Source organism: Stenella coeruleoalba, assembly GCF_951394435.1.
Source record: "Stenella coeruleoalba genome assembly, chromosome: 15".
NCBI lineage: Eukaryota > Metazoa > Chordata > Mammalia > Artiodactyla > Delphinidae > Stenella > Stenella coeruleoalba.
Window position 1 is genome coordinate 15,829,102 of NC_137161.1, and position 25,821 is coordinate 15,854,922.

Consider the following 25,821-nt stretch of genomic DNA (forward strand, 5'->3'; position numbering starts at 1 on the left):
TAGAGAAACAGCTAAGCAGCATGGGACCAGAGATGATGAAGCCACACCCTAGTCACCCCTCAAGGAATTGGGTTTACTTACAGGTGCTTCCAGAATAAAATGTTCAGTTACAACTTGGGTCTCAGAGGTTAAGAACTTCTGCTTTATATTTTCTAAGAAGCCAGAAAACAAGCCAGTTTTTAAACTTGACACTTTCTCACGATAAAATACCTTCCTTCTTTCTGTGGTCTGTCTGTGGGCTAACTAACTGCTCAGCCTGGCTCCAGCCATCAGGAGGAAATCGTGAGCTGCAGTCACACTGCCTGACCTTGAATCCCAATGCTACTTAACTAGCTGTGTGTCCTTGGGCAAGCTAGCTTAACTTTTCTGTGCCTCACTTTCCCCACAGGGGCAATACTACTATTTCATTAAGGGTGCTTGAAGATTCAATGAGATTTTGTATGTGAAGCGCTTAACACGATGGATACCCAGCCCACACTCAGGAATCGTTAGCTGTCAGGGTTCAAGGCCAGTCTGGGAAGCATACCTGGGCCTTGTGAAACGAAAAGCTTGCGAATCTATCACTGTGGGCATCTAGCTCCACCCCTTTTCTTGACATTGGTGTCTTCTCACTGCACACGATCTTCAGAGGCAGCCAGCCCAGGGTCTAGAGAATGCACGTGCTGCCACAGCGCCCCTGCCGGCCTCCCCAGGAAAGAGGCTCTGCCCAGGCCACTGTGTACCGTGAAGAATAAACCCTCAGAACCTTTACCCAAACTGCCACTGTCACAAAAGAACTCCACACACACTCAACCTTACAGAGATTTTTATTTAAGACCCAGTCATGCATACTAAAATTACATGTTTTCACCATTTTGACTTAGAAAATGCACTAGAAAAATAAACTTTTGATCAAAACAAACACTGAAGTAGATGTATCCACCACCATGTGTCCCTATACTTGAAGCCAAACTGAATTTCAGTTTGAAGCGAAGAATGCGACCAGTGGCCAAAATGGTGCCCCAGTCTGGTCACAAAATTAGTCCACCTCTCACCCCTTCAGAGTGGTGTCAGAGGCTCTTGGCCCCAGAGAATTTTCAAGTATTTCACTTGTAACGGGTTCCCAGCTGATATACCAAGAGGCCGAGGCATATCCACAAGAATCCCAATGGCAGCTACTTAACTGCCCAACTAAACATGGCGCCCTGTAAAATGAAAGGAAAAGCAGCTAATTGGCAAAGAGGAAAAAAGGTCACTAGCATCTCCATCCACAAATCACCCTGGGCCTTCCCATGGAGCAAGCTCTATAAAGGAAGAATATTTATTGTTGTTTAATACTTGTATCTGATGTTGTTTAAGACTTGTATTTCAAGCAAACCATTTCTGAGTCAGGAGAGCAGAAGGGAATTTACTTGAGATTAACAAAATTCACAGATCCCAATACCGAAAAGGATGACCAGAACTGACATCTTTCCTGAACAGTCGATATGTTTCCGTTTGCTATCTCCACACCTCTCATGCCATGGGACAGCCATACTTACATCATTACCTTAGCGAACATTTTACTTCCTAAATGAAAGAAGAGGTGTCAAAGGAACACCTTAAAATGCGGTGCTACCCAAATGAAAAAGCAATCCCGTGACTGATCTGAGAATCAGATGGCATTTAAAGCAGCTGCCCACTCAGGAAAAATTCTGAAAGGCTCAATATCTCATAGGAATTCCAGGAAAATCTCTCTTATTACCCTGGCTCTATTTCTGGCAAAAATATAGTATCTTGCGAACTGAAGTGTCTGTAAACCTCTAAGGACCGGCGGCTCCTTGTGAAAGCGGGATGAAGTACTAGGGAACTGAAGCCACCTTTGCCAAGAGCAAATAAACTCAAGAGGGGAAGCCAGGGTTGCACTTAGGGCTATTTCTGTAGATTTCTTCCAGTCTCTGGCTGTGAAGGTAGAACAGGATTCCAGGAAGAGGCACAATTTTCCAGAATTCTATGTAGAAGAGAGGAAGAACATGCACCCCCCCCCCCAAATTTCTCAAGCTTACAGATTCATTTGGAAGCTTTAGGGTCAGTTCATTCAGTCCTAAATTTCCTAAAGAATCACCCAGATGCAGGGAAAAAAAGAACAAAGCCTCTCATGCCAGGAACAGAGGGTTCAGAGCTCCGAGTGTAGACACCCTTATCGTGTGACGATCCAGGGATGTTTGGTGGCTGATCTGAGGCCATGTGGCAAAGTAAAGCTGGAACTCGGGTCTCCTGGTTTACTATTCCTTTCCCTTACCTATGCCATGCTACCTGGAATTGCGGGAAAAGTTCATTTTCAGGTGTTTGTGAAATGGATCAAAACTTTTCCGTGAAGGAGAACACTCACAGTTCTCCAGGTGTTCAACTACTTGCTCCATTGCTGTGCCCTCACTGCTGAGTGAAGCTCCCAGCATGCGCCTGTGGTCATTCCCCTGCCCTGCCTGGGGCAACTTCACACAGACGCCTGGTGAAGCCATGTGGAGACCACCGTGTTCTCCACCCAGGGAGGTCCTGGTTTCACAGCTTGGTTCAAACCTCCTGAGGTGCCCAAACCATTTGATCTCTCTGGAGCCAACATAAAACACAGCAGCTCCAGAAGGTAGATAACCCTTGGCTCTGACTCCTTTCAGAAGCTGAATGAAACAGCTCCCTGATGCAACTGGGAAGGCCTGGGAAAAGGGCAACATCCTTCCTGGTCTTTGAGAAATTTCTCTATGTGAGCTTGGTCATCCCTAAGTTAAGACATGTAGACAAAGGCAATTGGCCAGCAATGCAATGCACAGTTTAAACCCTGGAAACTTGAACGATTCATGTCTAACCTTTTTGTTTTGTTTTTTAATCACTCTATCCTCTTTGGGACCTAAGAAAGCCTCTAACCAACTCTCCCATCCAGGCAGTTGAGTTCTGAACCCTCTACTATAGCCATCCCACTTGTCCTATTTAGACCTTTCCAGCAATGCTGGTCACACTGTCATTGTCAGATGGGACTACAGGCAGCCAGGGGTATGCATTTTGACATTTCCCTCTCAGCCAGGTCCCTAGAACATCCAGGGTTAGCATCTATGGTGAAAAGAATTCTCCCTAGAACTGGCACTAATGAGGTAAGTTATTTCCACCAACAACTTCTCCAGACATTTTTAAAAGTGCTAGAGAGATGAACAGCTTATTAACACCTGACTGGTCTAATCGTAACTGAGCCATCCACCTTGCCTGCTGCTCTAACAGATGCACGGAGAAGGTACACACACAACGTGTGGTACTTGTCACTTTTTTTTTTTTTTTGGTCACACCACGCAGCATATGGGATGTTAGGTCCCCGACCAGGGATCTAACCAGTGCCCCCTGCACTGGAAGCGTGGAGTCTTAACCACTGGACCGCCAGGGAAGGGGAAGTCCCACTTGTCACTTTTTAACACCACCATTTGCATGGAATGAATATGAAGGGAAATAGGTCAAAAGCTGTCAGATGAACCACTTAATTTGATGCGTGGGCTAAGGCTAAATTCTTGACAGAAAGGGTCTAAAGTGCTGAAATGCAGAACTAACATTCAGTCTGGCTGAACACGAGAGAGAAACTCAAGTGGGCTGGGGTGGCAGGGGGTGAGGGTGGAGGTCCCAGAATAACTTGCCCTTGCGTTCATTTCCAGAAGCCAAAATCTAAGAATCCCAAGGAAGTTAACCATTCACCGTTGCCAGGTTTAAAATATACCCCCGAGTCTCAGGAATGGAAGGAATTCATCCAAGATTCTGGGCATCTCACCTGCCCTCACAAAGGCCATCCTTTTCAAGTTTAACCCTCACCATGAAAAGAAAATGGGGATTGCTCAGTCCACTGTTTCTTTAAAGGCAGGGCCAAAAAATGACGCCTCCCTCTTGGAAAGGCCCAGGCGTACTAAGAAAAACAGGATCCAACCACTGGTATCTAGAGAGTCCTCTTTCTAGGCAGAAAACTGACGTCTAACGTTCAATCAATCACTAAACCAAATCCCAGAACCTCGGTAGTAGCCAAAAGGGCCCTCAGGATCACTTCATTCAGCCTCATTTTACAGATGAGAAAGCTGAGGCCCAGGTCTCTTAATTCTTAGGCCAGAATTCTTTTATTTTATTTTTTAAAATAAATTTATTTATTTTTGACTGCGTTGGGTCTTCGTTGCTGCACGTGGACTTTCTCTAATTGTGGCTAGCAGGGGCTACTCCTCGTTGCAGTGCATGGGCTTCTCAATGCGGTGGCTTCTCTTGTTGCAGAGCACGGGCTCTAGGCGTGTGCGCTTCAGTAGTTGTGGCACGCGGGCTCAGTAGTTGTGGCTCGCGGGGTCTTGAGCGCAGCTTCGGTAGCTGTGGCACACGGGCTTAGCTGCTCCGCGGCATGTGGGATCTTCCTGGACCAGGGCTTGAACCCGTGTCCCCTGCATTGGCAGGCGGATTCTTAACCACTGCACCACCAGGGAAGCCCCCAGAATTCTTTCAGCTACACAGGCCTGGCATCCAGTCTTTTAGGTTGAGTCAAATCACATACATCTAGGATCATGTATGATTCCACTGAGAACCAGACCTAAGGCTTTATGGGTTTGGGAAAACTTTTTCTATTGCAAGATTCAACCCACGAATCCCAGAGGTCCGTGAGGTCCGTGGCTCCTGAAGTTGATCAGGAGGTGCTGCTTCGGTCTGGGTGCTCGCATGATTCAGTGAAGGTGCTTTCCAGACCCAGTGATGGACTAACACTTCAAGTTTCTTGATGAGCACAGAGGTCTGCAGTTAGGCTTCATGTGAAGAACATAAACTCCCGTTGTCTCACGTGTGGCCACTTTGCAGCCTTGGTCAAACTGTTTCATAGGTGTGTGCTGACTGGCCAATCAGGTTGTTTTCTCTTAGAACGTGGGATCAGAGTGAACTTTGGTCCTGATTTTTCTTGCTTTGAGCTGTGTCAAAACCAGATACGGCTTCAGATGAAGGGCTGCACACTGGGATTCCAAACGTTTGGAATCGCTGGGGGAGCTTTCTCCATGTGTTCCATAGGAGTCATTCAAGTAACCAAAGCCTCACCCCGCGGCGTACCTCAGAGCCCTACAGGCTTTCCCTCCACGCTGCAGTTCTGTTACAAGGAGCAAGACAATCCATGGCTCCTCAAATTCTCCTTGGACCTCTCCAAAGAAAGAAGAAAAGGTTTTAAAGATGGTGACATTCACAGGGGACTGGCTAGTAGCAGGAGTACAGCTGTGATTTCACAGCCCGCATGGAGTCATCACACGGCGCCTCTGGGCTCAGCCCCTCGGGCGGCAAGGCCTGGCCCAGGATGCTGTCGCAGGGAGGGCCAGGTTGGCAGAACTCCCTCACAAAGTCCTCCTCCGAGGCCAGCAGCGCCGCGTTCCAGGCGGTGATGTCCAGCTCTCCGGCCGTGCCCCCATACTCCTTGGGGAGAATGTTTCTTGGAAGGTTTGAATGGAGAGAGTTCAGGTCAGACCCATGAAGGAAAAACTACAGAGGATGAAAGGAAAGCACACACGTCCTTAGGTTAACCAGTAACTCAGGAGGTGCTCAAACGAATATCTGTTGAATGAATAAAGGAACAGTTGATGCCAACTCTACCCAGTTCCTCGAAAAGCTTGAGGATCCTTAATCCTCTTTTCCTTACACCCCATATCCTGCTGGCTGGTAAGGGGTATAAGGAAATGCATCCGGAATTCTAGCCCTTCCCTGCCACCCTAATGGTACCAGGCCACCATCCCTTCTTACCTGGATTCCTACAACAGCTTCCTCACTCGTCTCTGTGTTCACACCCTTGTCCCACCACGATCTAAACACTTTTCAACATGCGTTGGATCAAGTCACTCCTCTAATATGTACAAGCTTCCCGTTTCCACGTTACTCAGACTAAAAGCCGGACTCCCTACGATGGCCCACACAACCTGGCCCCTGTTACCCCTCTGCCTCCCACTCCTACCACCTGCCCCTGCTGCTCCCCCAAGCCACTCCCATCTCAGGGTCCCCCAGATCACTGTAAGGTTCACTCCCTCATTGCTTTCAAGTCTTTGCTCAAACGCCAGCTTCTCAGTGACACCACTTCTAACTACCCTGTTGAATACTACAACCCCTTCCCCACTTCCAGCACCCACCGTCCCCGTTCTCTGCTTTATTTTTCTCCATAGCACTTAGCACATCCTTATCCTAGATAGCATATGTAATCCATCGTCTGTGTCTTTTTCTAGAATGAGAGGGATTTTGGGGGCAGAGATTTTGGTCTATTTTGTTCATCGAGAACATACTTGCACAGAGTAGTTGATCAAAACATATTTTTGAGTGAATGAACGAACATACGAAGGACCAAGTGAACAAGATTGTGGGCCACCAGTAAGGTCATTTCACAGATGTAAAAGACCTCTTCCAAAGCTGCTTTGGTAAAAGCAGGTTCCAAATGGGAGCTCCAGGAACCAACATGGGTTCAAACCCAGGTAGGGAGGCCACTAAATCAGAGGTTCTCAAACCTAACCATGTATCAGAATCACCTAAGGAGATTTTAAAAGCATAGATCCTGGGCTCCATCCCCGAACTGATGAGTTAAAATCTTCAGGGAAAGGGCCTGGGAATCTGGATCTGGATTTTAAGTTCCCTCGCTTACACACTTGAGATTCTCTATATGTTTCCTCTTTGAAAAAGAGAACAAAATTCAAGAATATTTGAGTGACCAGAACCATGTTCCCAGGCCTAGGAAAGAAGGAGAAAAATACCACCCACCACATTTCAATCGTGATCCTGGGAAAAGTTGAAAGAGAAGTGGCTCTTCAGGGTCAGAGAGGAAGACTGTCTTTGAAAGTGACATCTATCCTTTCTTAAATAAGAATTAAACTAAAAACTCACAGATCTCATAAACCTTGAATTACTCCACAAACTACGAGCAAGACCACAATTTAGGTAAGTGGAAAGGCTTAAATAGCATTTTTAAAGCCCAAGGAGTTGTAGTAAGAAATTGCCGGGCTTCCCTGGTGGTGCAGTAGTTAAGAATCCGCCTGCCAATGCAGGGGACACGGGTTCGAGCCCTGGTCCGGGAAGATCCCACATGCTGTGGAGCAACTAAGCCCATGTGCCACAACTACTGAGCCCGCGTGCCACAACTACTGAAGCCCGTGCTCCGCAACATGAGAAGCCACCACAATGAGGAGCCCGCGCACAGCAACGAAAACCCAACACAGCCAAAAATAAATAAATGTATTAAAAAAAAAAAAAAGAAATTGACATGACTCTTTTTAACTACCTGCCCAGTGACTACCCTTTGCCATGTCCTCTTACACATAAAACACAATGTTGGTTCACAATGCCCAGGCCAGGATATTAAAAAGTCTAAATGATCACAGAGCAGGGACGTTCCTACTATAACAATCCTAGTTCTGCTCTCTCCACTGGCAAATATTATATTCTCATTAATTTCATCTCCCCCTCACAGAAAGGAGTGTTCATTTATTTTATCTGTAACCTTGCACTTTCCAAATCAGTAGTCCCAGGGCAAGAATAATACGCTAAGTTTACTGTCATCACAATAAATTTATAGATGTCACAAAAAAGGCAGCATTAAAAAAAAATTGAAGTATCTTAAGTCGATAGGATCATCACTTACTCTGTTTGCTATTTTCTCCTTCAGAAACGGTTTTATGATGGCAAAAATGCCTTTAAATATTCGAGGTTCGTTCACTACATGGACTGCTTTTATCCGAATGGGGAAACCATCCTGTGGGGGAAGGGAAGGGGGTGTTAGAACCTGTGGAGCATCTGGAAACTGTCCATTACCACAGCCTGGGAACTTTTTTTTGTCCCCCAGATCATCATACAGGACTAGAAAACCACTGATCCAAATGAATTATCCTTACACCTGAATCTGCAAAGAAGAGTGGACGCTAAGGAAAGCCAAAGTATTGTCTCAAAGCCAGGATTCACATTTCTGATAATGACCAGAGGTGACATTTAAAGGCTTAAATAATCAGTCTGGTGTGCAGTAGTGGCTCAAACACACCACTGAGGAGAATCGTGGTGTCACTGAACCTCCAGAGCTCATGGGAGGCAGCACCCCACGGGCTGGGTCAGAACAAAGCTCCAACCTGCGAGAGCTGGGAGGCGCAGGCCAGGCTACATCCTGAAGGTCTCGGTTTCCTTTCAACAAGGAAAGATAATTCTTGCCTTGTCTATTTCAGAGGATTCCCTGAAGGACTGAATGGGTTATAAAGACTGTAAGTGTGCTTTGCAGCTACGAGGATATACTGCACAGCACAGGGAATTATAGCCATTATTTTGTAATAACTTTTAATGGAGTATAATCTATAAAAATACTGAATCATTGTGCTGTACACCTTAAACTAACATAATATTGTAAATCAACTATACTTCAATTTTTAAAAAAAAGTGCTTTGCATGTGCAAACCATTTCACACACTACTGGTGTGTAAGGAACTTTATGGTTCCCAGAGACTTGAGTTCTGAAACACAGAACATGAGGTGTGAAAGCATCTGACCAAAACAGCCCAACAGGGCTCCCAATGCCCAGGTCCCACAGAAAGGAGGAGAGGTTCCATCACTTCAGCAGAAACCTCAGTTTCGTTTGTTGAGAATTTCTCTGCCTTCTGTACCAAAAAAAAAAAAAAGCAGAGAGCATTTCTCTGTTTTTTGGACTCTTACCCTAAAGCTGATCTTGCCTAGAAACTACTGGAGACCCTGATGAGAATGAGTGGTGAATTGGACTTTTACGTTTCTTCCCATAATGCTTTTCTATTGTTCTGACTGTGGAGAGGAGGTGGGGTTTGTGTATCAGGTGGAATTAGAGGTAAGTGGACAGGGCCCTGGGGAAACCAAACAGCCACAGGACAGGACAGGCACACGACACACAGGGGCCATACCTGAAGGATGCCAATCACCTTTTTGGCTATAAAAGGGCCAAAATGAGATGCCTTTGATAAGCTCACTCCTTTGTAGTCTGCAAGAATTACAATTCCATTCACCTGGGTTTCTTCAGACTGAATGAGTTTTTCTAACGTCAGGTATATGGCTCGGATATTTTCGGTAATTGGATAGTTGCTCGGGATCCATCTGTCTAAGGTCATAAGAGATGGACAGTATGTTACAGAAATGAACACAAACAACTAATCAGACAGGCTACGATTTATCTCCTTCCTAAAACTATTGTTTAAAAATGGAAAAGATAGAATTCTACTGGCATGACTATTTAGATCTCTAAGTGGTAGCTGATGTTTCTTAACTCCAAACATAGCAGCACATTCTGAAATGGAAATGCAATTGAGTGGTGAGGATGAAACAGTGAGTTCTGAAGTCAGACACATGCGGGGGTTTGAATCTTACTAGTTGTGTGACCTTGGGCAAGTTACCTTCTCACCATGGGCCTACATATTATCCCATACATAGAATAGGATAACAATACTGGCTTCATGGACATCTGCACCTTCTGCCATCACAAGTCCCCTTATCTTCATGAGACCACCCTGATTTTCCTTAGGGAACTACCCCTTCCCATGCTAGCCATACAGTTTGGGTAAACGGACTTCACTCCTGGGTCCAAAGCTGGGCTTGGCCAATACGGGTATTATAACCTCCTGGCCACAAGCATGTGATCCAAGCCAGGTCAAGCAGAACCATGGGGACTCAATTCTGGGACCTTGGCCCTTTGGAAACAGAAGATCTCTCTTCTTTCTTGTAGTGGTGAGGCTGGGAGCCTGAGACTCAGGGACCCCATGAGGCAAGAGCTGGTCTGAGAATGAAGCCCAGACTGAGGACAGCAGAGGTGGAGATGGCCTTCCAATGCTGTTGTCTGAGCAAATCCCCCTTTCCAGGCTGGATGCTCCTTTAATGTTCCCCATATGATCGAGGAGTCTTTCTCTCTTTGGGGAAAAGATGAAAAGGACAACTTTTGAGTGTTAACCACTATTCTCAAGAAAATCCCACTAACATCTCAGTGTCTCTTTCTTACAAAGGTGAAACTCCACAGGGGGACTTCCCTGGTGGCGCAGTGGTTAAGACTCTGCGCTCCCAATGCAGGGGGCCCAGGCTCAATCCTTTGTCAGGGAACTAGATCCCACATGCATGCCGCAACTAAGAGTTCACATGCCACAACTAAGACCCAGTGCAACCAAATAAATAAATAAATAAATATTAAAAGAAGAAAAAAACTCCACAGGATTGCCACCAATGGGATTTGTGATATGTGCAAAATTCCTATGAAAAAACCTTTGTCCAAAAATTATGCCAGCTTGTTGTTTGATGTTGCTGCCAATTGAACCTGCTTCTAGGTAACTGGCTATCATCCTTTTCAATCACATATGTCTCAAAAGAGCTTATAAAAAGGCAAAGCCAATACCTAGTTAAGAACAAAATCTGTATCTGCCTCCTGCTAAAATGTGGAGTCAGTGGGGAGGGATCCAGACCTGCTGCAGACATATGGGGAAAAAAATCCATCACACGAGCAAAGAGTTCAAACCACACAAGCAAAGGGGTGAAACCAGTGTGGTAATATCTGACTGTTTCCGTTTATTCGTATGAGGTGAGCACAGAGGAGGAACAGAAACTCTCGCTGACTGGTTCCTAGGTTTCTTGGTGCCCTGACGTCTCCATCGCATTGCTTATTTTAAAATGAACGCCCCTCATTTTGGAAAGCACCGAAAACGGCAGGCAAAGCAGTTAACACTGTGCCTGGTACACAGTAATGGCTCAAGAGAATGTGGTTTAGTCTACCAAAAGGGTTTGGTAAAGGACTAAAGGAAGTGGCAACGTGGGGCCTGCAGGCAGAGGAAGGTGCCCTGCCGCTTCCACTCGCATCAGTTTCCAGAGGCATTTGTATGCATGAGCAGAAAGGGCAGTCAGCAGGTTCTCATGTTCCCAGCGTGCTTGGGAAGAAGAACACAGCAATCTTACTTTCACATTTTCTTTTCAGTTCTGCTCTGATGGAAAATGTTGAGGTTGGGGGCAGAGTGGAGAACTCTCCAGAGTTTATAATGCATTTGGTGTCAGGGAGGAGAAGAGGATGAAGAATCAGAAGGCTTGAGTTCTAGGACACCTCGGTCGTTGTGTCAACCAAAAAAATGTTCCCACGCATTTCTAAATGCTCCTGGGCAGGGGGAGGTGCCTCTGTTGAAAACTACTGTGCCAAAGAAATGCCAGGTGTCCCGATTACCATCATGCAGTGCTGAGATCTGAAAGTGAATCTAAAGTGAATACTTTCAAGGGCTTAACAAAGCAGAGGGAGCGCGGAGAGGACAGAGGAGGCACGTGGTAGGCAGATACCTTTCCAGGCATCTGCCCAGCCCAGACCCTTTCACTGATATCTGTATCTCACGTGCTCACTAAGGAGTGAAAGGGTGGGAGCTGAGGGGGGGTGTCCTGGCAGCCCTGCTTGTACACGATGACCAGGGTCGCTTTCTCAGCCCACCAGATTCCCAACCCTAGAAATCTGGAATTTGCATTGAAAGAACTTAGTTGGGTGGCCAGGTAAACCTGGGAGCTGACGGGTGTACTGAGGGAGCAGAAGCCAGTCCACGGACAGAAGTGTGAGGAAGATGTGCAAAGGGCAGCAGAGATGTGGTCCAGAGAGACACACAGACTGACAGACAGTCAGAAGCAGAGACAGGGAGAATGGCGGGCTTAGTTCCTGATGGGGGAATGAATTGGATTCTGGGTCTTGGCTCCTGGGCCCGGCAAGAGCGGTGTTCCTTCAGATCTCTGGTGCTGTGCTTCCATCTCCTTAGACTAAATCCTCCCTTTTGGCTTAAGCCGGTAGAGCAGGGTTTTGTTCTCTTTCGATCAAAAGAGACTTGACTGGGACTTCCCTGGTGGCTCAGTGGATAAGACTCCATGCTCCCAATGCAGGGGGCCTGGGTTCGATCCCTGGTCAGGGAACTAGATCCCACATGCATGACGCAAATAAGAGTTTGCATGCCACAACTAAGGAGCCCGCGCTGCAACTAAGACCCACAACCAAATAAATATATATACGTGTGTGTGTACATATATATATATATAAGAGCCCTGACTAAGGCAAGGAGGGGACAAAAGGGAATAAGAAAGAGAGAGAGGGCGCTGAGCAGACGCATCCCAAGCTGTACCCACGCCCCACCCCCAGAGACGGTGAGGGTGGTACCTGGACGGAGGCAGAGGATGTGGCAGCCCCTGGGGTCGGTGTGGGGCAGTACAGTGAGGAATCCGGAAGCCAGGACCTCTTTCAAGGCCGAGGGCCGCAGGTTGTTGAAGACTTCGGGCCAGCTTCTCCGGCAGCTGTGGTAGTTGATCAGGAGCTGGAGGGCCCGGTCGTAGTCAAACTTGCGGGCTCGGAGGAAGCGCAGCAGGAAGGCGTCCTCGAGGGAGGTGCTCAGGTTCGGGCACTCCTTGCGCACCATGTCCCGGAGGGCCTGGACATCGCGGAGCCTCCATTCTGGCTTCTCCTGCAGTTCCTCCCTGGCTTTGGCCACCAGGTCCTCGGTCAGCGAGCACACATAGCCGGTGCGTGCGGGGGGCGGCGGCAGCTCACTTTCCGAAAGTGAGGCCGCGGAAGGGCTGGTTCTCAGAGAGTCACTTTCTTCTGACATTAGCTCCCAGGATCCCTGCAAAAACAGAAGCCCTGCGTGATGTGGAGAAAGCCCAGCACCGCTCATTCCAAATCAGAGAGCAGCACGAGGGAGGGGGGCAGAGACGATTTTTGTCAAGCCAAGAACCTCAGAGCAGTGGTTCTTGACTGGAGGAGTATCTGAACCACGTGCCCAAGCCCAGCCCTAGACGTCATGAAGGAAGAATCTCCGCAGAGGCACCCAGGCAGCTAGAGCAGGATGCACACACCCCTTATCAAACACACTGGCCTTGCTCACAGAGGTATGAACAGGTGCTCAACCTGACTTGTAATTAAAGAAATGCAAACTAAAACACCTTTGAAATTCAGATTAGCAAAAATGCAAAACAGGTCCTCTGGTATGCTTGCTGTTGGTGGGAGAATAAATTGACATAGGGTAGTTTGTCAATATCTATGAAGATTTCAAACCACATACCCTTACAAGTATCATATGATATCACTTGTATGTGGAATCTAAAACAGTGATACAGATGAACTTATTTACAAAACAGAAATAGACTCACAGACAGAAAACAAACTTACGGTTACCAAAGGGGGAAGAGGGGGAGGGATAAATTAGGAATTTGGGATTAACAGATACACACTACTGTTTATAATATAGATAAACAACAAGGACCTACACAGGGAACTATATTCAGTATCTTATAATACCCTGTTAATGGAAAAGAATCTGAAAAAGAATAGATATATACGTATAACTGAATCACTTTGCTGTAAACCTGAAACATTGTAAATCAACTATACTTCAGTTAAAAAAAAACACATACCTTTGGCCCAGCATTCCATTTCTAGGACATGTACTTGTATGTGTGTGCAAAATATGCACACCAGGATGATTGTTACAAGTATTGATTATAATGGCAAAAGACTGGAAATACTACCTACATCACCCAGCTGGAGACTGGTTAAATAATATTACCATATGAGTGGAATACTATTCAGTCGTGAAAAGGAAGTAGGCAGATCTTTATGAATTGACACGTTAAGGAAAAAGAAAGCAGTTGCAGAAAAGTGTGAAAAAAAGACCTGCATTTAAAGGAAGCCATAAACAAGACGAAAAGACAACCCTCAGAATGGGAGAAAGTATTTGCAAATGAAGCAATGGACAAGGGATTAATCTCCAAAATATACAAACAGCTCATGCAGCTCAATATCAAAAGAACAAACAACCCAATCAAAAAATGGGCAGAAGACCTAAATAGACATTTCTCCAAAGATGACATACAGATGGCGAAGAGGCACATAAGATGGTCAACATCACTAATTATTAGAGAAATGCAAATCAAAACTACAATGAAGTATCACCTCATACCAGTCAGAATGGCCATCATCAAAAAATCTACAAAAAACAATAAATGCTGGAGAGGGTGTGGAGAAAAGGGAATCCTCTTGCACTGTTGGTAGGAATGTAAATTGATACAGCCACTATGGAGAACAGTATGGAGGTTCCTTAAAAAACCTAAAAATAGAATTACCATATGACCCAGCAATCCCACTGTTGGGTACATACCCTGAGAAAACCATAATTCAAAAAGACACCTGCACTCCAAAGTTCATTGCAGCATTACTTGCAATAGCCAGGTCATGGAAGCAACCTAAATGCCCATCGACAAATGAATGGATAAAGGAGATGTGGTAAATATATACAATGGAATATTACTCAGCCATGAAAAGGAACAAAATTGGGTCATTTGTAGAGCCGTGGATGGACCTAGAGACTGTCATACAGAGAGAAGTAAGTCAGAAAGAGAAAAACAAATATTGTTTATTAATGCATATATGTGGAATCTAGAAAAATGGCACAGATGAACCTGTTTGCAAGGCCGAAATAGCGACACAGACATAGGGAACAAACAAACCCCCCCAAGGTGGGGGGGTGGGATGAATTGGAATATTGGGATTGACATATATACACTAATATGCATAAAACAGATAACTAATGAGAACCTGCTGTATAGCACAGGGAACTCTACTCAATGCTCTGTGGTGACCTAAATGGGAAGGAAATCCAAAAAACAGGGGATATATGTATACATATAGCTGATTCACTTCACTGTACAGCAGAAACTAACACAACATTGTAAAGCAACTATACCCCAATTAAAAAAATAAGACTTGCATTTACATTTTAAAAATATATGCATATATACTTGTGAATGCACCTGAAATTTCTGGAAGGAAGTACAAGAAAACTGTTAACCATGGTTCCCTCTAGGGAACAGAACTAGACACTGGACATTTAAGGAGAGAGAAAGAGACTCTTTACTGTACTGTTAAATTTTTTACCATATCCACATGTGACTTAGCATGGCGGCTGTGAAACTGATCAGATCTCCTGTCGGGGTGGAACATAACTGATGGGTGTCCCCAGCTGCTGTCCCTCCGGATCCACCATCCGGTGGATGCACACTTTCCACAGACTGTCCCTGGCCAATGACTGAGTGAAACGTAGGACTCCTTGAACAGGCATCAAGGACTCTCTATCTGCCTGGCCGAATCTTTTCTGGAACCACAGTGCAGTCCAAGACTTCCTGCCCAAACCTCCGGCACAGGGACTGGCCTCAAATCGCTATCAGAAGCTCTCCCTGATTTCTCCAGTTCCCCTCCCTTTTATGTGTTGCTGCCATTAAATTTCTTGCATGTCTAATCTCATCCTAGTGTCTGCTTCTTGGAAGGTCTGAACTAACACACCTATTAAAGGAAAAAACAAAACAAACAAAACAAAATAACACAGCTGCCTTAGATATTTCAGGAATAAGGTTGCAGCAGGGCTGCCCAGTTCCAAAGCCCAAGCTCTTGTCCATGGGCTGTCACTGGTCCCCCACTCGGAACTCAACAAGGAAGGCAGGAACCATCTTGGGGTCTCTGCACAGGCCACGGCAGCCACAGTGACCAGGTCACCCCCTCTAAATCTTAGGTCTGCATACTCTGTTCCTTGTGTTCTAACCTCCAGCCTCACCCAGCTTCTTTCACTTCCTCCCAAAGGTGGTTTTCTTATCCTCTGCACATCCTGTTTCCTCTGCCTAGCATGCTCATCCTCCAGTGCTTCTGCCCAATACCAATTCACCCTTCGGTGCCCATTAGATGCTACTTCATTTATTCAACAAATATTGAGCACTTGGTAGGTACCAGGCCCTCGTCCAGGCCCTGGGGGCAATTACTAGAAGATAATAAGTGCTATGGAGAGAAATAAAAGAGGCAAGGGGGTTGCAAGTACCTGGGGATAGGACTTGCAATTTTAAGTACCGTGATCAGGGAAGTCCTCACCCAAGTGACATGTGTGAGAAGATGAAGATGAGGGAGCAAGCCATTCTGGGGGAAGAAAAAGTGCAAAGCCTGAGGCAGGACCATGCCTGGCTTTTTCAAGGAACAGAGAGGAGGCCAGTATGGCAAGAGCCAAATGCGCAAGGTGGACAATACTGGCAGATGAATTGAGAGAGGAACTGGGGACCCAGTTGGTACTGGGCTTTGTAGGCCAGTAAGAGCATAGTTACTCTGACTTCAGTGGGAGTCAAGGAGGGTTTTGAGTAGACTGACATGATCGGATTCAGATTTCAAAAAGATCACTGGGCTATCTTGAGAATGGACTGTAAGAGAATGAGAACAGAGGCAAAGAGACCATTTAGAAGCTACTGCAATAATCCAGGTGAGGGATGATGGTGCTTAAAGCGGGAAGCCTTCTCTGACTCCGGGCCAGGTTAGGAGCTCCCCTCACCCCTGCAGGAGCTCTTCCGCATAGCGCTTCTCTGTTGCGACTGTAGGCAATTTGAGCACAACATCCACATCTGTCTTGTTCATCACCTTAAACCCACCCAGCACTTAAGAGAGTGTCAGACACAGTCTGTGCTCCATAAATATTTGTTGGATGAGTTTCATCTGCTTGGCGGGAGGTATGCTGAGTGAGGAATAGATCAACAATCATGGTTCACAGGACCCACCCTGGGCTCCGTTTTCCTGGCAGTCACCAACAGATGCCTGTAATCCCAATCGAGTAATTAGCCAGAAGACAGACTGTAGCATCCACGGACTACAGGCCTAGCCTCAACGTCCCTCTCCAGCCTGTCTCCCACCTTTCCCCCTCTCAATGCACATGAAATGTCAGCCAAAGCAAACTAATGACCCACCATTCTTGGAACACCTCATGCATTTCTGATACCTCTGCCTGGAATTTCCTTGCCTCATTTGTTCTCAACCAGACAACTCATCACCTTCCAGGCCCAGCTTCAATGTCACCTCCTCTACGAAGCCTTCCTTGACTCCCCCAGGGTGACTCTCTCCCGTTTTCCACAGCACTGGGTTCCTACATCTCTTTCAGAAAATGCAGGTCAGTGTCTTGTGTGTTTACCTGAAACTCCTCCAAGCCAGTTTCACCCATCCATTCATTTATCAAAGAATTACTGATCACCTGTGGCAGGCACTGTGCTTACAGGTGCTGGGCACACAACAATGAACAATATAATTCTTTGCCTTATGAAATTTAACTCATAGTGGAATGATGAAAAGAGATAATATGTACTTGAGCATTTTACCATGTATCAAGTACTGTGATAAGCACTTTACATCCATCTCTTGTTTAATCTTCACAATATTTGGTGAGGGCACTAATTCTGTTCCTAGTTTACAAAGGGGGAAACTGCCCACTAGAATGTAAATTCCATGGGGGCAGACAACTTGCCTGCCGCGTTCACTGCTATCCCCAGTGCCTGGCCCATGATGGTACTCTGTAAATACTAGCGGATGATGTGAGGATAAGGGCCCAAGGGTACACACCTAGTGAGGCAGAGCAAGGATGTATCTAGCCCCACACTGGGCTCTACGCTGCACCTAGAGCTTCCTGTTTAATCTCCAGGGCCTTGGCAGTATCAACCACAGAGCAGGACCCAGTCACAGTCTGGTAAATGAATTGATGGGTGGGCACACAGATGGGTGCAAACACCATTTGTTAGGGTCAAGCCGGGGAATCTTCCCCACCTGGAGCCTATCATTTTTTTAAGCATCACCTTCCTTCCCATCCTACCCCAAGAAGAGGTCAGGAATCACCGTTCCTGAAGCCCCAGAGACCCCACGTCCCGTCGACACCTTCCGAGGCCCCCACTTCCGGCTGTCACCCCTTCCCCAGGTGTCCCCATTTCCTGGGGTCTCTCTCGGATGCCCCACTTCCGGTCGTCCCTCCCTCTCAAGGGTCCCTCTCCCTGGCCCCCGGGGCACACCGGCTCGCGGGCACTCACCGGCCCGGCTACGGGGCGGAGCGCGGGTCAATCGGCGGCGGGAGCCTCGTCCGGCAGCGCGCACAGAACCGACCCGCACTCCCCACCCGGCCGGCCCGGCCGCTCGCGCCGGAAGTGACGTACGCAGAGCGTTGGAAGGCGGGGCACCGCCCGCGAGTGCGCATGTGCGACATCTCCTCGAAGTGCCGGCCTTCGGTCCCCACCTGGCGGCCGGGATGGCGCGGTGGGACCTGAGCCTGGGAAGAGCGTGGCTGGGAGGCACAGGGAGCACGACCAGGTTGAGCTGGTATAGATGAGGAAGCTGAGGCCCAGAGAAGGAAGGGAAGAAACTGCTGTTTTCCGAGAACATATTAACTATGTACCTGGTGTTTTACATCCATCATCTCATTAAATCCTCAAATGGAATTCTACTATTTTATGAAAGGGAAACGCAATCAATGAAGTATAGAGTTTCAAACCTAGACCTTGGGATTAGCATTCCACAGTTCTCCCCACCAGAGCTGCCACCAGGGCTGGCTGCTCCAAAGGGTACGATTCCAATTCAGGGGACATCTGTCTGTCTTTAGCCAAGTGACTTTGAGCAAGTCCCCATTCCTCCTTGGGCCTTAGTTTCCTCATCTGTAACATGATTCTTGCTCTGGAATGTTGATTCAATAATTGTTTCCTGCTTTGGGGTTCATGAAGTCCTTTTCAGAAAGTGGTAGTTTGAAAAAGGCTTTACTAGCGCCCGCCTCCAGTCCATTAAAACCCCCAGCACAACCCCCCCCCCGCCCCACCCCACCCATATATTTTGTGCAGCTACAACTTTGAGACGATCTTGAGGCCCCGCTTTCAAGCAGAGTAATACTAATGTCTTGGTAAAGACACTAAACCGTTTCTAGAGAGAAATTGTGTGGTCCAGGAGGACTCAACAGCCCGAAGGAGTATCCAGGAGATGACCTTAAACAATCTGTTCCTTTCCCTACCCTTGGGGCAAGAGGAGTTGCAGGGAGATGGGAACTGACATAGGTGGGCCAGAGGAACATGACAGTTTCTGCCAGATGTTAGATGGGCTGGGGGTAGGGGTGGAGGATCCTGGGTTTCACTCCTGCTCTGGCTCTATCACTTCTAAGATAAAGTACAGAAGACTCAGTTAAATTTGAATTTCATACAAACAATAATTTCTTTTTAAGTATGCAACTTTTAGGATGTACTTATACCAAAAAATTGTTGTCTATTAGAAATTCAAATTTAACCGGGCATCCTGCGGTCTTTTTGGGGTTTTTTAATTTTAAAAATTGTTTTGGCCGCACCACGCAGCTTGTGGGATTTTAGTTCCCCAACCAGGGATTGAACTTTGGCCCTCGGCAATGAGAGCACGGAGTCCTAACCACTGGACCACCAGGGAATTCCTGGACATCCTGTGTTTATGTTCGATTTTTTTCCCTAAATCTATGTATTAGTTTCATATTGCTGCTGTAATAAATTATTACAAACTTAGTGGCTTGAAACAACACAAATTTATTTTATAGTTCTGCAGGTCAGAAGTCTGAAGTCAAGGTGCTGGCAAGGATGCATTCTCTCTGGGGACTTCAGTGTGTGTGGGGGGGAATGCATTTCCTTGCCTTTTTAGCTTCCAGAGGCCACTTGCATTCCATAAATCATGATCCCTTCCTTGAATTGCTTTAACCTCTTACTTCTGGTGTCATATCTACTGCTGACTCTGATCTTCCTGCCTGCCCCATGCCCCATGGCGGGGCAATCTGAGAACAGCGGCTGACACTGGAAAGGATTGTGCCAGCTCCTATCGTGGGTGAGGGCAAGGGCCCTGCCATAAGGCCTAAGGGCTAATGGAGTTTAACTCCTTTGAATTCTTTTTTTTTTTTTTCGGTATGTGGGCCTCTCACTGTTGTGGCCTCTCCCGTTGCGGAGCACAGGCCCTGGACGCGCAGGCTCAACGGCCATGGCTCACGGGCCCAGCCGCTCCACGGCATGTGGGATCTTTCCGGACCGGGGCACGAACCCGTGTCCCCTGCTTCAGCAGGCGGACTCTCAGCTACTGCGCCACCAGGTAAGCTCACCTTTGAATTCTTGAAATAACCACCAAGTCTTCCAGGCAGGTCCTGTGCTGAGGAGAAACGATAGGGAAGGGAATCAAAACTTAGCAGAATAAGGAAAGCAGACATGAAAGAAAGGGCTAGATGAAAGTGGGGGCAGGGGGAAGTGTGGAGGGGAGGGACAGTTAGAGAGTTCAGGATTGACATGTACGCACTGCTATATTTAAAATGGATAACCAACAAGGACCTACTGTATAACACAGGGAATTCTGCTCAATATTATGTAACAACCTAAATGGGAAAAGAATTTGAAAAAGAACAGATGTATATGAATATATAACTGAATCACTGTTCTGTACACCTGGAACTAACACAACATTGTTAATCAACTATATCCCAGTATAAAATAAAATAAAAAAAGAAAGTGGGGACAGGGTACAGAGCCGAGCCAGAAAAACCTCAGAGAACAGGCCATAGTTTTTTTTTTTTTTTTTTTAACAATATGTAACTAAGCCTCCTTCTCAGTGTTCAGAAAAAACAATCTCACATTAAAACAAGCAATGGAAAAGTATCAAAGTCAAATCCTAGGAATACAAAATTTACTATGAAAGAGCAAGACAGAGGGAGAGAGAATAAAGAGGAAAATAACATGCCTACAGACAGTGAAAGCATTCCAAAAAGACATTTTTAAAAAAAGATTAAAACAGGCTAAAGGTATTCACAAAGTGATATGACAAAAAAAGAACAACATAAATCAGAATTATAAAAATCCAGAAAAGGGGTGATATCTTGTGCAAGAACTAAAGATAAAAGAAAAACTATTTTAAAAAATGAAAACTAAACTAAATGGAATATAAGGGCAAAAATAAAATCAGCAAATAGTGTTTTGAGATAAATAGGAAAAAGAGGGTAATTTGTAAAAATGAAAATTAAAAATGAAAGAATTTGAGACGAAGTGACATATATTAAAGATGGGCAATGAAAATCCAACATATGAATAACAGGAGTCACTGAAGGGAAAAAAAAAAATCAAAGCAAGGGAATACATCAACGACCCAGAATGACCAGTATCAAGACATAGTTTAGGGACTTTCCTGGTGGCGCAATGGTTAAGAATCCACCCGCCAGTGCAGGGGACATGGGTTCGAGCCCTGGTCCAGGAAGACCCCACATGCCGTGGACCAACTAAGCCCATGCACCACAACTACTGAGCCCACATGCCACAACTACTGAAACCCACACACCTAGAGCCCGTGCTCCGCAACAAGAGAAGCCACCGCAATGAGAAGCCCGCGCACAGCAATGAAGACCCACCACAGCCATAAATTAAGTAATTAATTAAATAAAATTTAAAAAACGACATAGTTTAGTAAAATGACTAGTTTTTAAAGAGAAAAGAAAAAAATTTTATGTACAACTTTTTTTAAAAATACATTGTGGTGATCATTCCATATTAGTATTTAATGCATGACTACTTCTTTTTTTTCCATACATTTATTTATTTTTATTTTTATTTATTTTTTGCTGCATTGGATCTTTTTTGCTGAGCGCAGGCTTTCTCTAGTTGTAGCGAGCGGGGGCTACTCTTCTTTGTGGTGCTCGGACTTCTCACTGCGTTGGCTTCTCTTGTTGTGGAGCACGGGCTCTAGGCGCCCGGGCTTCAGTAGTTGCAGCACGTGGGCTCAGTAGTTGTGGCACATGGGCTTAGTTGCTCTGCAGCATGTGGTATCTTCCTGGACCAGGGCTTGAACCCGTGTCCCCTGCATTGGCAGGCAGATTCTTAACCACTGCACCACCAGGGAAGCTCCTCATGTACAACTTTTAAACTACAATAATGATGTACCTTAATTACTTCCATGCACACAGATCTAACATTACAGTTTTTTTTAAATAAACACAATTAAGATTTCTAGGAGCATTTTATAATAAAGTAATTCCTAATTTTTCTTTGTAGATAGATCAAGCACCTCCAAATTACAAATTCCTATATGCGGTGAGCGCTTTAGTTAAAATGAATACTTAAGTAAATTCAGTACATGAACAGCCTTAGGATAAGCTGACATTATATATTCCGCTAAGTAGGCAACAAACCATAGTGCCAAATGGAAAAAGTGTATTTGCAAATAAATTTCAAAAACTAAGTTAACTTTTTATAATTAAATACAGAAAATATATTGATTTGCTAAAATAAATAAGATGTGATGTAGTAACACTTCACTATAAAGAATGCATACCAGAACATTTATAAATGGTGAGTGAATCTTATTAAGAATAGTTTACTACAATAAAAGTTGGCCTAATAGAAGTGCATATTGTGAAGCACTATGGGTGGTATATGTTTTGCCACATACTTTTGTTACCTTGAGGTAGATAATACGTGTACCAGATTTGGCAGTCATTTCCAGTTGCTGCTGGTATCATGTGTTTTTAAGAAATGTGTACAGTATGAAAAACTTGAAAATACTCATGAATGAAAAATGTTTTAGGAAAAAAATATTTTCATGCAATTATGTACAGTCTCACTGTGTAAATTCAAGGCAAGATTTTTGTTTCCTGTAAAACAGATCATTGTTCTATGAGAGAATGTTTTTTACTTGTCTTAGTGCATTTCTTTTGTCTCCTCCTGCATTGCATTATTTTGCTCTATTCTTTATTTTTGTGTGCAAACGACATGCCAGTTAAAATGAAAACCATCTCACATGTAGGAAAAAAGTCTGGATTCTAAAAACCAAGAAAAAATCCTTTCTAAATGACACCATCTGATTCAAATTAAAAAATGACTTAAACGTTAGTAATAAAGAAGACAAAACACATTTCATGAAGAATACAAAAAGAAATGTCTGCTGAGTGTTTTAGTTCAGATGTTTCAGAATGCTGCTGCATGTTTTATGAGGAATCTGAGGGGAAGATTTCATAGCAGAAGGTGTTAATGTGGCCTGTATTGACTTAAGTGGTGACCCAACTGGACTGTGAAACTGTGGGATGCCTATGGATTCAAGCTGCTTGTTAAAGAGGAACTCCCCACTGCTGTTCAGAAATCCTTCCTCATTTCCTCTCTCCCCAAGCTTCCCATCCTCTACCAGCTCAGTTTCTAGCATTTCAGTATCCCCTTTCCTGCTAAAGAACTTGTCTAGGTAACTGGTGTAAGTGTTTTCCTTTTCAATTTGCTCATCCTTCTTTACCTCACAACAAAACTGATTTATGAGGAAACAGTCCTCCCCACCACCCACGAACTGGCTATCCCAAGAAGACTGGTACAAGCCTTCTAATTGAGCCACATTGGCCATTCCTTTTTCCTGTTTTTCTCGGCTTACTGACTTTGATATCAAACTTTTCAATTCTAGTTGGGACACTGAGCTATTCAAGTCATTTAATTTGTCAACAACATCAGTAGGCTCATGTTGTGAACTAAGTTGAATAGTTCCTGCAATAAAGGAATCAAAGTCAAATCCCTGATTCTTTTCCCTTTCTTTTTCAGCCAGTTGCTGTGATGCTTCCTCTAGAGCTATCTGGGCTTTAACCAATCCATTGCTTTCACATTTTGACTTGCCTTTCTTATCAGATTTTTCTTTGCTTTGTTCTTTCCAATTGGAAGGATCTATAATAAGCTTGGGTTCATAGTAATGATTAACTTCCCTCTCTCTCCAGACTAAGTTATCTAAATGTGATGATGACCTCGTTTTGTAGTCACAAGTATGGCTACGCTCCAGATCACAATATTTGTTTTCATGATGATCTGGGTATTGCCAACAAGGCTCAGTAGAGTAACTGGTGTCAAAAGCAGGATCCTCCAAATACTTCTCACAATCTCCATCCAAATATTTTCAAGGATTGACCTGTACTTCTTCTTCATCAGTGACATGGCACAGAGCTCTTGGGTCAAGCTGAACTTCATCAATATCACAGTTGTTATGTATAGGCCAATCATGCTCTGAAAATTGACAATCATGGTACCTTTCCCAGTTATAAATGTGACTATGAGTTTCATCCATAAGCAAAATATCATCAACTTCATCTTCAATACGAAAAGGATGACTTGAAATTGGCTCATCCATTGGAAAAGAATAAATGCTCATGTAAGGAAGGGACAGCGCTGCTTCTGCTGTCAACCGATCCACGGGACTAAATGTCAAAATTTGTCCCAGGAAATCCAGTGCTTCTCGACTAATTCCCGGAAGCAGCTGAGTTAAAGGTTTGTGTGGCTCAGTCATGTCATTTCTAATGTAAACTGGAATTATGCTGAGAAGCTCCTGTCAATCTTCCTCATGTACAACAGGAATAGACTCTAAAATCAGCTGCATCTGTTCAAGTTCATGGGCACCTGCAAAGAGGGTTTTACCAGTCAGTATTTCAGCAAAGATGCAGCCTGCAGCCCACATGTCAATGGCTTTAGTATAATTATTAGGAGAAAGTAAAAGACGTGGAGATCTGTACCATTTAGTAACCAATCCTTCAGAAAGACGACCCTTATGGGAACAATGGGGATCTATGATCCGTGCAAGACCAAAGTCGCCTATCTTCAGCACCAAGTCTTCAGTATTAATGAAAAGATTAGCTAGTTTGAGATCTCTGTGCAGTACGTTTGCTGAGTGAATATATTTGAGCCCACGTAGCAGCTGATGCATGAAAAGCCTGGCATGCTCTTCCAGTAACGGGCCCTGCTCCAGCACATTAGCCAAGTCTGTCTCCATGTACTCCTGAACGGTGTAAACACTGTTCAGCTTGGTAAGACCCCACAACATCTGTTAACTGGCTTCCACTAGGACCAAGAATTTCAAACACCTTCACAATGTTATCATGGCCAAGTCTTCTAATAATTTTGGTTTGACACTCTGGGGATCAGTAAGGACAATTTTCTTGACGGCTACTCTTTTGTCACAGTCATTGTCTACAGCAGAAAAAACCAAGCCATTGCCTCTACAACCCAATGGTTTTAAGTCCATATACCTAGAGCCCAGATCAAAACCATGAATGTTCATGAGACTTTCAAATTTCTCTGCCATTTTGAAACCCTTACTATTGCCTTTTCCTTCTGAATTGTTGAACTTGTGTAAATAAGGAAGAAAAGTGGCCTCAAAAGGAAAGATCTTCCAAAAAGGTAGAAAAAAATTAATTTTGCTTCCACAGCAAGATGGTTTCATTGCATATGCCAACCAGGCCCGTTGAGTTCCCCTTAGATTTAAAGCTCCAAGAGCTCTACTCATACTGAGAATGAAAAAGATTGCAGTACTCATAGTTCAAGAAAGGGGCAGCAACTTTGCAGATATTTAAAGAAAACACTCAAGAAACTCAAACGGAACGAAATGACATACTATGCACTCAGATTTACTGTGCTGAAGGATTTAACATTTAACAAAAATGTGAATAAATATGCACACGACAGGCTTCTGTGAACATTCTCCTCACAGGGCAGATACATTCAGTGTTGGACTGGTCCTGAGCAGCCAGCATCATTCTAAGGTGCTGGTAAGCACTGTTTCCCTTTTGCTTCTTTTCTTCCTTTGTTGCTGTATATTTCAACAGGAAGCCCTGGTGGCTGTTGGTTAACAGATGTCTTTTGTTAGTGATCAGGTGGCTCCAGCTCACCACAATCACAATCAGAGCTAACGTCCATCTTACGCTGATACAATGGGACTTCCCCGACTCATCTAGGGAGTGCGGGGGCCCACGGACAGCCCCCAGTGTCGGCTCAGGTCTCCGGCTGTGCCGCCAGCAGCGGCATCTCTGTGGCTCTCTCTTTGCTGCGGTCACTGCCATGGAACCAAGAAAAATTCTTTAGGCATCTTGGGCATCTAGACAAAAAGATTTTATTATGAGGTTATAATCAGACCCTTCATCAGCAGTGCTTTCTGCCAGAAACAAATGGTGTAATATATTCAAGATACTCAAAGAAAGAAAGTATGAGTCAAAGATTTTATATCCAGCAAAACTGACTTTCTGTAAA

The 25,821-nt window shown here is 45.0% G+C and overlaps 2 protein-coding genes across 4 annotated transcripts; both read right to left on the reverse strand.

Moving 5' to 3' along the window:
* Positions 1–538: 538 nt before the first annotated feature.
* TTPAL (alpha tocopherol transfer protein like) lies at positions 539–17,927 on the reverse strand. 3 transcript variants are annotated; one of them, XM_079945946.1, is made up of 5 exons: positions 17,842–17,927; positions 12,131–12,590; positions 8,883–9,076; positions 7,613–7,723; positions 539–5,478 (listed from the first exon to the last, which is right to left on the reverse strand). In XM_079945946.1, exons 2-5 carry the CDS (start codon positions 12,573–12,575, stop codon positions 5,200–5,202), a joined length of 1,029 nt encoding a protein of 342 aa, XP_079802072.1. In that variant the 5' UTR covers positions 12,576–12,590; positions 17,842–17,927; the 3' UTR covers positions 539–5,199. The 3 variants fall into 3 exon arrangements, with proteins under 3 accessions (XP_079802072.1, XP_079802073.1, XP_079802071.1); XM_079945947.1 differs by lacking the exon at positions 17,842–17,927 and having other exon boundaries at positions 539–1,184; positions 12,131–12,797; XM_079945945.1 differs by lacking the exon at positions 17,842–17,927 and having other exon boundaries at positions 12,131–12,797.
* A 4,617-nt stretch (positions 17,928–22,544) lies between these two features.
* LOC307197886 (mitogen-activated protein kinase 6-like) lies at positions 22,545–25,141 on the reverse strand. Its single transcript, XM_079944395.1, is given in 5 exon segments — positions 22,545–23,701; positions 23,705–24,130; positions 24,134–24,608; positions 24,610–24,700; positions 24,703–25,141. Coding segments are annotated over 5 exon segments (2,373 nt in total). The 5' UTR covers positions 25,112–25,141; the 3' UTR covers positions 22,545–22,729.
* Positions 25,142–25,821: the final 680 nt, after the last annotated feature.